This window comes from Orycteropus afer, unplaced genomic scaffold (genome assembly GCF_000298275.1).
Source record: "Orycteropus afer afer isolate SDZICR_OR568_19922 unplaced genomic scaffold, OryAfe1.0 scaffold00043, whole genome shotgun sequence".
NCBI classification, from domain to species: domain Eukaryota; kingdom Metazoa; phylum Chordata; class Mammalia; order Tubulidentata; family Orycteropodidae; genus Orycteropus; species Orycteropus afer.
This window is the reverse complement of record NW_006921630.1, coordinates 5,632,514-5,645,251: the sequence shown is the minus strand read 5'-3', so window position 1 is coordinate 5,645,251 and position 12,738 is coordinate 5,632,514. Positions and strand designations below refer to the sequence as shown.

Below are 12,738 nucleotides of genomic sequence, written 5' to 3'. Positions count from 1 at the left end.
GAAGGTTGGGCAATCCTACTTCCGTAGTGATACTGCCTCGGAAACCCAAGGAGGGGTCGCTACGAGTCAGGGCCGACTCAACGGCAAACAACAACGAATAAGATAGTTACATGTGTGTAAATTCTTTTCAGAAGTATAAACTAGAGTAGATCATCACTAAAGGCATTGCTGTTATTCTAAAATACTGTGGCTAAGTTAAGCTTACTTTAATACGTATAACCTATATAAAGTAAAAAAAGAAGGCAAGCCTCACCTTTCTTTAGAGATTTAGAGGAACTTGCGACTGGAGTGACCTCTTCGTCTTTGTCTTCTTCTTTGTTTTCTTCTTCTTTATCTTCTTCTTCTTTGTCTTCTTCGTGTTTGTGTTCTTCATTTTTTTTCCTCTCTCTTTCTTCAGACTCCTTCTTTTTGGACTTCATGTCTTCTAGTTCCTTCTCCAGATCTTTATTTTTTATAAGAGTAAAATGAAATTTCTCATTTACCTCATCAAACTTCTCTTCTGCCTGTCTAGCTCTGCTTTCAATCTCCCTGATGCAGAAAAAATCCAGAGAAACACAACAAAATGAAAAAGGTAAAAAAAAAAAAAAAAAAAGTATAAGTATCTTTGTCTAGAAAGTCATTGTCTAAAAAGGTCAATGGGATTGGATGAACACATCTGAAGAGTACAAATAAGGGAAGCAGTAACACCAATGGTTAGCCAAGAACTAACTAACTAGTCTGGGAACTAATTTAAAGGTTAACATCAGAGTTGTAGTTGTGCTATGATGTAAGAATAAAACATATTTATCATTTAAAAATGGTATCTGACTTTTGTTGTTGTTGTTGTTAGGTGCCATTGAGTCATTTCCGACTCATAGCGACCCTATGCACAGCAAGGAGCTCTGGTAGCATAGTGCCTAAGGCACTTGACTGCTTACCAGAAGGCTGGTGGATCAAACCCACCAGCCACTCCTCGGAAGGAAGGTTGGGCAATCCTACTTCCGTAGTGATACTGCCTCAGAAACCCAAGGAGGGGTTGCTATGAGTTGGGGCCGACTCGACGGCAAACAACAACAACAATGCACAGCAGAACGAAACACTGGCCGATCCCGCACCAACTCCATGATCCCTGCTATACTTGAGCCCATCATCGCAGCCATTGTGTCAATCCACCTCGTTGAAGGCCTCCCCCTCTTTCATCGATCCTCCACCCTACCAAGCATGACATCCTTCTGCAGGGAATGTTCCCTTCTGACAACATGACCAAAATAGGTGAGACGAAGTCTGGCCATTCTCGCTTCCAAGGAGCATTTCAGGTGCACTTCCTTCAGGACAGATCTGTTAGCTCTTTTGGCAGTCAACAGTACTTTCAGCATTCTTCGCCAGCACCACAATTCATCTCCACATCTGACTTTTGAGTATTTAGAATTCTCCTTCAATAGCTAGGGAACCCTTTTTTTAGGAATAGATTTGGAATCTTCTTAATCGATGTGATCCAACAAACTAAACCCAAGTGTCTCACTTCTACTACCTTTAAAATAAATTTTTACAATTGAGAAAACTAATTTAAGATGTCTTTCTTCATCAGTATAGCTCATGTTATATGTGTTTAGGCCTATGCTATTGGCATCTTCAGGCATTTTAACTCTTCCTAGGCTTAAGACATTTGACTGCTAACCAGAAGGCTGGAGGTACAAACTCACCAACCACTCCTCAGAAGGAAGACTGGGCAATCTATTTCTGCAGTGATACTGTCTTGGAAACCCAAGGAGGGGTCACTATTAGTTGGATCTGACTCGATGGCAAGGAGTTTGATTTTGGTTTTTAGTCTTTAGCCCATCACTCATCTGTCAGTTTGTTGTATTGTTGTGGCTTGCATATTGCTGTGAGGCTGCAGGCTATGCCACCAGTATTTCAAATACCAGCAGGGTCACACATGGTGGACATGTTTCAGCAGAGCTTCTAGACTAAGACAGACTTAGAAAAAGGAAAGAGTCATCCACTTCTCAAAGAATCGGCCAGTGTAAACCTTATGAATAGCAGTGAAACACTGTCTCATATATTACTGGAAAACTTTATGAATAGTTGTCTTTATCAAACACTGTCTGATATAGTGCCAGAAGATGAGCCCCTCAGGTCAGAAGGAGCTCAAAAATACAACTGGGGAAGAGCTGCCATCTCAAAGTAGAGTCAACCTTAATTACTTGGGTGGAGTAAAGCTTTTGGGACCTCTATTTGCTGATGCGCATGCCTCAAAATGGGAAGAAACACCTGCAAATATTCAATAATTGGAACATGGAATGTATGAAGTATGAATCTAGGGAAACTGGAACTTGTCAAAAATGAAAAGGAATGCATAAAGATCAATATCCTAGGCATTAATGAGCTAAAATGGACTGGGGTTTTGATAATTGTGAATCAGACAATCATATGATCTACTATACCAGGAATGACAAATTGAAGAGGAATGGCATAGCATTCATTGTCACAAAGAGTGTTTCAAAACCTATCCTGAAGTATAACGCTGTCAGTGATAATATAATATCCATATACCTACAAGGAAGACCAGTTAATACTACTATTATTCAAATTTATGTACCAACCACTAAAGCCAAAGACAAGGAAACTGAAGATTTTTATCAACTTCTGCAGTCTGAAATTGACCAAACATGCAATCAAGATGTATTGATTATTACTTTCTCAGAAACAAAGAAGAATCACTGAAAGTTAGAAACAAAGAAGAATCACTGGTAGTTGGAAAATATGACTTTGGTGATAGAAATGACACTGGAGATTGCATGATAGAATTTTGCAAGACCAATGATTTACTCATTGCAAATATCTTTTTTCAACAACATAACTGGCAGCTGTACACGTGGACCTTGCCAGATGGAATACACAGGAATCAGATTGACCACACCTGTGGTAAGAGGCTATGAAGAAGCTCAATATCTTTAGACATAACAAGACCAGGAGCCAGATGAGGAACAGACCATCATGCTCATGTGCAAGTTCAAGTTTAAGCTGAAGACAATTAAAAGAACTCCACAAGAGCCAAAATATGACCTTGATTACATCCCACCTGAATTTAGAGACCATCTGAAGAATAGATTTGACACACTGAACACCAATGACAAAAAACCAGACCAATTGTGGGATGACATCAAGAACATCATACATGAAGAAAGCAAAAGGTCACTAAAAAGGCAAGAAAGGGACTTCAAGTATGATGGTGGAATAGACAGACAAGCTACTCTGATTCTCTTCCACAAAGAAAAGAGAAACCAACTGACACAGACACAGAAGATAATCCTGGAGCCCTGAGTTTGGAAAGAAAGGAGAAAGAAGTGGATTAAGTACCAATTAGTAGAAGAACCTAAATGAAAACAGTGAATAAGGAAACAAACAGTGCTACGGATTTTCAGCTATCCTGACAACATTGTCAGTTTGAATATTTACAAGTTGTGTTAGGACCTGGGCAATAACCTAAAAATCAGCCCAGCTCACTAAGGGCTACATGGATAACTACACTGGTGGCTGATGACTAGAAAGGAAAACAGCAAATAAGGAAACAAACTGATCTGTTGACTTTTGGCTGTCCTGAGGGCGTAGCCATTTTGATTATTGGCAAGTAGTGCAGCCAGTTTGGGTATTTAAAGTGGCAGTGTTCCTATCTCAGAGACCTAAGAATAGGCTCCACTTGTTGAGAACAGTATGGGCAACAACACTGGAGGCTGACGACCAGAAAGGTGTGATATTCCCTTTGTTACTCTTACACCCCACACCCACTTGGTGAACAGAGGTGCAGCCATCTCCCAACACCACCCCTATTTTGGACTGGCAGGAATTCCATGCCAGTCTGTGTGCTCTGACAGAGCCTGGGTGCCCTGCCACCCTCCAAAATTTGTTTGTTTGTTTAAAAAGTCTTCTTTTTTTCCTTTTAGTTTTTATTCTTTCTTTTTCCCTTCATGGATTCTAGGTTTTTTTTTTTTTTTTTCCCCTTTTCCATTTCCTGGGTTCCCATCTTTTTTTCTTTCTTTTGGTTCTTCCCATCCCTTCTTTTTCCTTTTGCAGTGTTCTCATTTTTTTCTTTACATTCTTTCACTCTTGCTCTTTTCTTTTATTCCACCCCCTGCTCCACAGATATGGTGGTGTTTCTTTTTTTTCCTCTATTTTCTATTTATGTTTTTTTTTCTATTTTTAAACTATGTCTTTAAATAGTTCTTCTTATTTATTGCCATTCTTTTTTTTTTTTTTTTTTAGTGATTATTTCTGTGTGCTTATGTGGTTTGTGTTTTTTTTGTCCTCTTCTTTTTACTTTTTTGCTGTTTTTTTTTCTCATTGTTGCTCTTGCCTAACTGAATGGGAGAAAACAACTGTGTTCATATGACCCAACCATATCCACACCTCCTGCAGCCCCATCTACTGAGTAAGGACCACCACTTGCTTCTGCACCAACTGGCCAATCACAGATGACAGCCAGTAAAGCCCAACTCACCATTAACTGCTCTTTACAAACAGCTAACAGAGATCTGTGCAGACACTCTCATTCTCTATCACACCCACCAGCAGACAGGTGGTGAGAGCCTAAGTGATGCCAGCTAGCGAATAGAGAAGCACAGTACCACACTCACTCAGATACATCAAAACAAAACAAAGGGAAAAGAAATCTTGGGTAAATCACACCAATATACAATCACCAATTAAATATAAATACAACAATGTCACAATGTCTTGGAGACAATAGACACACAAAGAAGCAAGATAAAGTAGTAGAAACAAGGAACCAGGATGCAGGCCCAGAAAACATCCCCGAGGAAGAAGGAACATTGGAATTCACTGATTAAGGAATTCACAAGAATTATATTTCAGCCCTACAACAGATTTGAGAGACATGTCAAGGAAAACACTGACAAAATTAAGAAAAACACAGACAAAACCCTAGAACAATTTCAGAAGACAATACAAGAACAAAATGACAACATAAACAAAAAATTAGAAATGATACAAAATCCACAGATAAAAATCCAGAAGATTTATACAAAATTTTCAGAAATAGACAACACATTGAACAGGCAAAGGAGTAGAACTGAATTAATGAAAAACAGAATTAGTGAGATTGAAGACAAATACCTCAATACTTCTTTGGAAAGGGATCAATCAGAAAAGGATCAAAACAAAATGAAGAAAGCTTAAGATGTATGTGGGATGCCATCAAGAGGAAAAAATCACATGTAATCAGAATTCCATAACAGGAAGAGACAAATAAAACCATAAAGAAAATTGTAGAAGATTTGTTGGAAGAGTATTTCCCTGATATGATGAAAGATGAGAATATATCCATTAAAGAAGTTCAACAAACCCTAAACAGGATAGACATCAAAAGAAAATAACCAAGACATATCATAATCAAACTCACTAAAACAAAAAACAAAGAAAGAATCCTGAAAATAGCACGGGAAAAACAAAGTTACCTACAAAGGGAAACCAATAAAACTAAGCTCTGATTTTTCAGCAGAAACCATGAAGGCAAGAAAGCAGTGGGATGGTGTATATAAAACCCTGAAGAAAAAAAAAAAAAAAAATTCAACCAAGAATTATATACCCAGCAAAAGTGTCACTCAAATATAATGGTGAAATTAGGACATTTCCAGATAAAGAGACATTAAGGGAATTTGTTAAAACCAGTCCAACCTTACAAGAGATGCTAAAAGGAGTCCTTTGGACAGAGAACCAACAACAGCAAACAACAACGAGTGATAAATACACATGATGACACAACCCAGAAACCAACCCAATTATGGAAATATCCAAAGTAAAATAAGCTTACAAGACTTAACCAAAGACATCTGGTTGGCAAATGAGGACAACAGCAAACCAAAAAGAGGGGGAAAAAATAGTGTAGTTATAGAACTTGTACACTGTTCTAAACTTGGAAAGAAAATTGAAAATCACAGGGTAACCTCAAAGAAAAATAATAAACCTTTGTATCAAAATAAAAAAAGAGGACAAGCACATATTTTTAGCAAATACTAAACAACAGCAACAAAGGAAATGATAACATGACTCATAAACAAAATGAGCTGAGCACAGAAAATTACATGGAACAGAGAAATCACAAACACCATAAAAAAAAAAACACCTAACAAAATGACGGCAACCAATTCATACTTGTCAATAATTACACTGAATGTGAATAGACTGAATGCATCACTTAATAGATAGAGAGTTGCAGACTGGATTAAAAAATATAACCCATCAATATGCTGTCTAAAAGAGACACACCTTAGAGACAAAGACAAAAACGGACTAAAAATCAAAGGCTGGAAAAAGATTTAGGTGGCATAGTGCCTAAGGCATTTGACTGCTAACCAGAAGGCTGGTGGTTCAAACCCTCCAGCCACTCCCTGGAAGGAAAGTTGGTCAATCTACTGCCATAGTGATACTACCTCAGAAACTCAAGGATGGGTCGCTATGAGTTGGATCCGACTCCATGGCAGTGGTTACATTTGCAAAAAAGAGTAGGAATGGCAATATTAATTCCTGGTAAAACTGACTTTAAGACAAAAACCACCATAAGAGACAAGTAAGGACATTATATAATGATTAAAGGATTGATTGAACGAGACAAACATACTCACAACAAATATCTATGCACCCAATCAGAGAGCCCCTAAGTGTATAAATCAGACTTGAACAGAATTGAAAAGAATTTGGTAATGGTAGGAGACTTTAATACACCACTTTCAAGAAAGATAGAACAACTGGAAAGAAGCGTGACAAAGATGCAGAATAACTAAACAATACAATCTACCTACTTGACCTTATAGACATCTACAGATCATTTCACCTAACAATAGCACAATATACATTCTTTTCCAGTACACGTGGAACATTCTCCAGGATAGACTATATGTTAAGCCACAAAATAAACCTCAATAAATTGAAAAACACTGAAATCCTGCAAAGCATCTTCTCAGATCACAATACTTCAAAATAGAAATCAACAATAGGAAGATCAAAGGAAAAATAGCAAACCCATGGAAACTGAATAAAACCCTCCTTGAAAAAGACTGGGTAATAGAAGAAATAAAAAGGAACTTAAAAATTTCCTTGAATCAAACAAGAATGAAAACACAACATACCAAAATCTTTGGGACACAGCAAAAGCAGTGAGCAGAGGCCAATTTATAGCAATAAATGCACACATCAAAAAAGAAGAGAGAGCCAAAATAAATGCCTTAACCCAACATCTCCAACAATTAGGAAAAGGGTGGAAAAAAAAAAATGAAAAAAGCCTACAAACATCACTAAAAAAGAAATAAAGATTTGAGCAGAAATAAATGAAACAAAAATAGAAAGACAACAGAAAAAAAATCAACAAGACAAAAAGTTGGTTCTTTGAAAAGATTAATAAAATTGACAAACCACTGGCAAACTTAACAAAGGAAAAGAGAGAAAGAATACAAATAACATGAACAAGAAATGAATTGGGGAATGTCACAACAGAACCAACTGAAATAAAAAAAAGATAACACTAGGATACTATGAAGAACTGTACTTCAACAAATTTGAAAATCTAGAAAAAATGGACAGATTTCTAGACACAACTTACCTAAACTAACACAGACTGAGGTGGAAAATTAGAATAGATCCATAACAAAAGAAGAAACTGAACAGGTCATTAAAAAATTATCAAAAACAAAAATAAATTGCTTGCCCAGACGGTGTCACTAGTGAATTCCCCCAAATATTCAGAATACTGACACCAATCCTACTCAAACTATTCCAGAACACAGAAAAGGATAGAATCCTCCCAAATTCATTTTAAGAAGTATAACCTTGATACCAAAACCAAGCAAAGACATCTCTAAAAAGGAAAACTACAGACCAATATCCCTCATGAATACAGATATAAAAATCTTCAACAAAATCCTACCCAAAAGACTCCAATAACACAACATAAAAATAATATATCATGGCCAAGTGGGGTTGATACCAGATATGCAAGGATGGTTCAACATTAGAAAAACTATCAATATCATCCATCACATAAGTAAAATGAAGGAATAGTAACACATGATCATATCAATCAATGCAGTAAAAGCATTTGATAAAATCCAATACCCATTCCTGATAAAAACTCTCAGAAACATAGGAATAGAAAAGAAATCCTTCAACATAATAAAGGGCATACACACAAAACCAATAGCCAACATTATTCTCAGTGGAGAGAGATTGAAACCAGTCCATTTGTGAATGGGAACTAGACAAGGATGCCCTCTATCTCCACTACTATTCAACATTGTATTGGAAGTCTTAGCCAAGGTAGTAAGGAAAGAAAGGGAAATCAAAGACATCCAAATTGGTAAGGAGGAAGAAAAACTATCCCTATTTGCTGATGATATGATCCCATACAGAGAAAACCCAAGAAACTCACCAAAAATCCTACTGGAATTAACTAAGAGATTTAGCATAGTGGAGGGTATAAGATCAACATACAAAAATCAGTTAGATTCCTCTACACCAGCAAAGAGATTGCTGAAAAGGAAATAAGGAAATCAATACCATTTACAATGGCTACCAAAAACCTAAAATACTTGGGAATAAATCTTCCCAGGACACAAAAGACCTGTACAAAGAAAACTACAAAACACTACTTCAAGAAACCACAAGAACTACTGGTAAATAAAATAAATGGGCAAAAAAAAAAAGAAAAAAGAAAAAAGAAACCATAAGAAGTCTACATAAAAAGGGAATATACCATGTTCATGGATAAGAAGATTGAATATTGTGAAAATGTCAGTACTATCCAATGCAATCTATACATTCAATGTAATCCCAATCCAGAATCCAACAACATTCTTTAGGGATATGGAAAAACAAATCACTAACTTTATATGGAAAGGAAAGAGACCTCGGATAAGCAAAGCACTATTGAAAAAGAAGAACAAAGTAGGAGGTCTCACAATCCCCGATCTCAAAACCTACTATATAACCACAATATTCAATACAGCCTGGTATTGGTACAATGACAGACACACAGAACAGTGGAACAGACTTGAGAAGCCAGAAATATATCCATCCACCTATGGTCAGCTGATCTTTGACAAATGACTGAAATTCATTGAATGGGGAAGAGAAAGTCTCTTTAACAAATGGTGCTGGCAAAACTGGTTACCCATTTGCAGAAAAAGGAAATATACCTCACACCATAAACAAAAACTAACTCCATATGGACCAAAGACTTAAATGTAAAATCTAAAACTATAAAATTCATCAGAGAAAAAATAGGGGCAAACTTAGGGGTCTTAATTTATGGCATAAATACCCTGTCAAGCATAACCCAAAATGCACAAACAGCAGAAGATAAACTAGATGATTGAGACCTTCTAAAAATAAAATTTTTATGTGCCACAAAAGACTTCTACAACAGAGTAAAAAGAGAATCTTGGGATTGGGAAAAAATATTTGGCAATGACATACCTGACAAGGGACTTATCTCTAAAATTTATAGAAAATTCCAACACCTCAACAACAAAAAGACAAACAATCCAATTAAAAAATGGGCAGAAGTCATGAAGAGATACTTTACCAAAGAAGATATTAAGGTGGCCAACAAACACATGAAGAAATGTTCACCATTATTAACCATTAGAGAAATGCAAATCAAAATAATGAGATACCATTTCACCTCAGCAATAACAGCAAAGTTCAACAATACAGGAAATAAATGCTGGTGAAGATGTGGAGAGATTGGGACTCTCCTACACTGCTGGTGGGACTGTAAAATGATACAACTGCTGTGGAAAGCAGTATGGTAATTCCTTAAAAAGTTAGAATTATATCATTTGATCCTGCAATACCACTACTAGGTATAAACCTAAAAAGTGAGAACCAGTATATGAATAGATATACTCATGTTCACTGCAGCACTTTTCACAATAGCAAAGAGATGGAAACAACCTAAGTGTCCATCAACAGAAGAATGGATAACCAAACTATGGTATATACACACAATGGAATACTATGCAACACTGAAGAATAATGTAGAATCTGGAAAACACTTCAAAATGTGGATGAACCTGGAGGACATTATGCTGAGTGAAATAAGTCAAACAGAAAAGCACAAGTATTGTATTAGTTCACTATTGTAAAAAGTCAAGGAAAGGTTTATATATGGAAGAAAACTCTTTGTTGATTGCCCAGGATGGGAGGAGAGGGAAGGGAGCACTGCTAGATAGGGAGAGATAAGTACTGATTTGGGTGAAAGGAAAAACAATGTACTAAAAGTGAATAATCACTACAGGGAGGAAGTGGGAGAGAACTGTTACATTGTGGGGAACTGTAGTCAATGTCCTGAGACAAAATGTGTATCAACTGCTGTACAGAAAATGAATTTGCACTGTAAACTTTGACCCAAATCACAATAAAAATAGGCAGGAAGTGGCATCCAGGGTGGATGGCTGGAACAGTTAGGGGGAAGGCCAGGAAGTGAGCAGAGCAGTTTGAAGCAGCTAAGGGAGACGAACTTGTCCATCAGTTTGTTCTACTCTGGTGGCTTGCATATTGCTGTGAGGGTGGAGGCTGTGCTACTGGTGTTTCAAATGCCAGCAGAGTTGCCCATGGTGGATAGGTTTCAGTGAAGCATCCAGACTGAGACAGATTCGGAAGAGGGAAGAGGCCATTCACTTCTCCAAGAACTGGCCAGAGAAAACCTTATGAATAGCAGTGAAACACTGTCTGATATATTACTGGACAACTTTATGAATAGCCCTCAAACACTGTCTGATACAGTGCCAGAAGATGAGCCCCTCAGATCAGAAGGCACTCAAAATACAACTGGGAAAAAGCTGCCTCATCAGAGTAGAACCCACCTTAATGATATGGATAAAACAGAGCTTTCAGGACCTTCATTTGCTGAGGTAGCATGACTCAAAATGAGAAAAAACAGCTGCAAACATCCATTGATAATCAGAACATGGGATGTACAAAGTATGAATCTAGGAAAATTGCAAGTTGTCAAAAATGAAATGGAATGCATTAAGATTGATATCCTAGGCACTAGTGAGCTGAAATGGACAGGTTTTGGCCATTCTGAATCAGACAACCATATGATTTACTATGCCGGGAATGACAAATTGAACAGGAATGGCGTGGTATTCATCATCACAAAGAATGTTTCAAGATCTATCCTGAAGTACAATGCTTGTGATATGATAATATTCATATGCCTACAAGGAAGACCAGTTAATACCATTACTCAAATTTATGCACCAACCACTGAAGCCAAAGGTGAGGAAATTGAAGATTTTTACTAATTTCTACAATGTGAAACTGACCGAACATGCAATCAAGATGTGCTGATTATCATTGGTAACTGGAACGCAAAAGTTGGAAACAAAAAAGAATCACTGGTAGTTGGGAAATTTGGCCTTGAGATAGAAATGATGTTGGAGATCGCATGACAGAATTTTGCAAGACCAATGACTTATTCATTGCAAATACCTTTTTGAACAACACAAATGGTGGCTACACATGTGGATTTTGCCAGATCAAGTACACAGGAATCAGAATGACTACATCTGTGGCAAGAGGCAATGGAAAAGCTCAATATCTTCAGCCAAAACAAGGCCAAGAGCTGACTGTGGGACAGACCATCAACTGCTCATATGCAAGTTGAAGTTGAAGTTGAAGACAATTAAAGCAAGTCCATGAGAGCCAAAATATGACCTTGAATATATCCCTCCTGAATGTAGAGACCATATAAAATATAGATTTGATGCACTGAACACCAATGACAGAAAACCAGAGTAACTGCAGGATGACATCAAGTATATCATCTATGAAGAAAGCAAAAGGTCATTAAAAAGACAGGAAAGGAAGAAAAGACCAACTGGATATCAGAAGAGACTCTGAAACTTGCCCTTGAATGGAGAGTAGCTACAGCAAATGGAAGAAATGATAAGATAAAAGAGTGAACAGAAGATTTCAAAGAGCAGCTCGAGAAGACAAAGTCAATTATTATAATGAAACATGTAAAGACATGGAGTTGGAAAGCCAAAAGGGAAGAACACGCTCAGCACTTTTCAAGCTGAAAGAACTGAAGAAAAAATTTAAACATTGAGTTGCAATACTGAAATATTCTATGGGCAGTATATTGAATGATGTGGGAAACATCAAAAGAAGATGGAAGGAATGCACAGGCATAGTACCAAAAGAATTGGTTGAAGTTCATCCATTTCAAGAGGTGGCATACAATCAAGAACCAATGGTACTGAAGAAAGAAGTCAAAGCTGCACTGAAGGAAGTGATGAAAATAAGGTTCCAGGAATTGATAGAATACCAATTGAGATGTTTCAACAAATGGATGCCCCACTGGAGGCACTCACTCGGCTATGCCAAGAGATCTGCAACTGACTGAAAGAAATCCCTATTTGTACCCATTCCAAAGTAAGGTGATCTCACAGAATGTGGAAATTATTGAGTAACATCATTAATATCACATGCAAGTAAAATCTTACTGAAGATAATTTACAAATGGTTGCAGTAGTATATTGACAGAGAACTTCCAGAAATCAAGCTAGATGCAGAAGAGGATATGGAACGAGGAATATGACTGCTGTAGTCAGATGGATCCTGGCTCAAAGCAAAGAATATCAGAAAGATGTTTACTTGTGTTTTATTGACTATGCAAAAGTATTTGATTGTGTGAATCATAACAAATTATGGATAACATTGAGAAGAATGGGAATTCCA

At 37.0% G+C, this 12,738-nt stretch overlaps 1 protein-coding gene across 1 annotated transcript in view; it reads right to left on the bottom strand.

Annotated features, from left to right (window-relative positions):
- Positions 1–341: 341 nt before the first annotated feature.
- AXDND1 (axonemal dynein light chain domain containing 1) overlaps positions 342–12,738 on the bottom strand; it is a gene marked incomplete at its 3' end in the record, with an annotated part of 381,147 nt that continues 368,750 nt past the window's right edge. Inside the window, 1 exon segment of the mRNA XM_007937629.1 lies at positions 342–528. Coding sequence (XP_007935820.1) covers positions 342–528 — 187 coding nt within the window.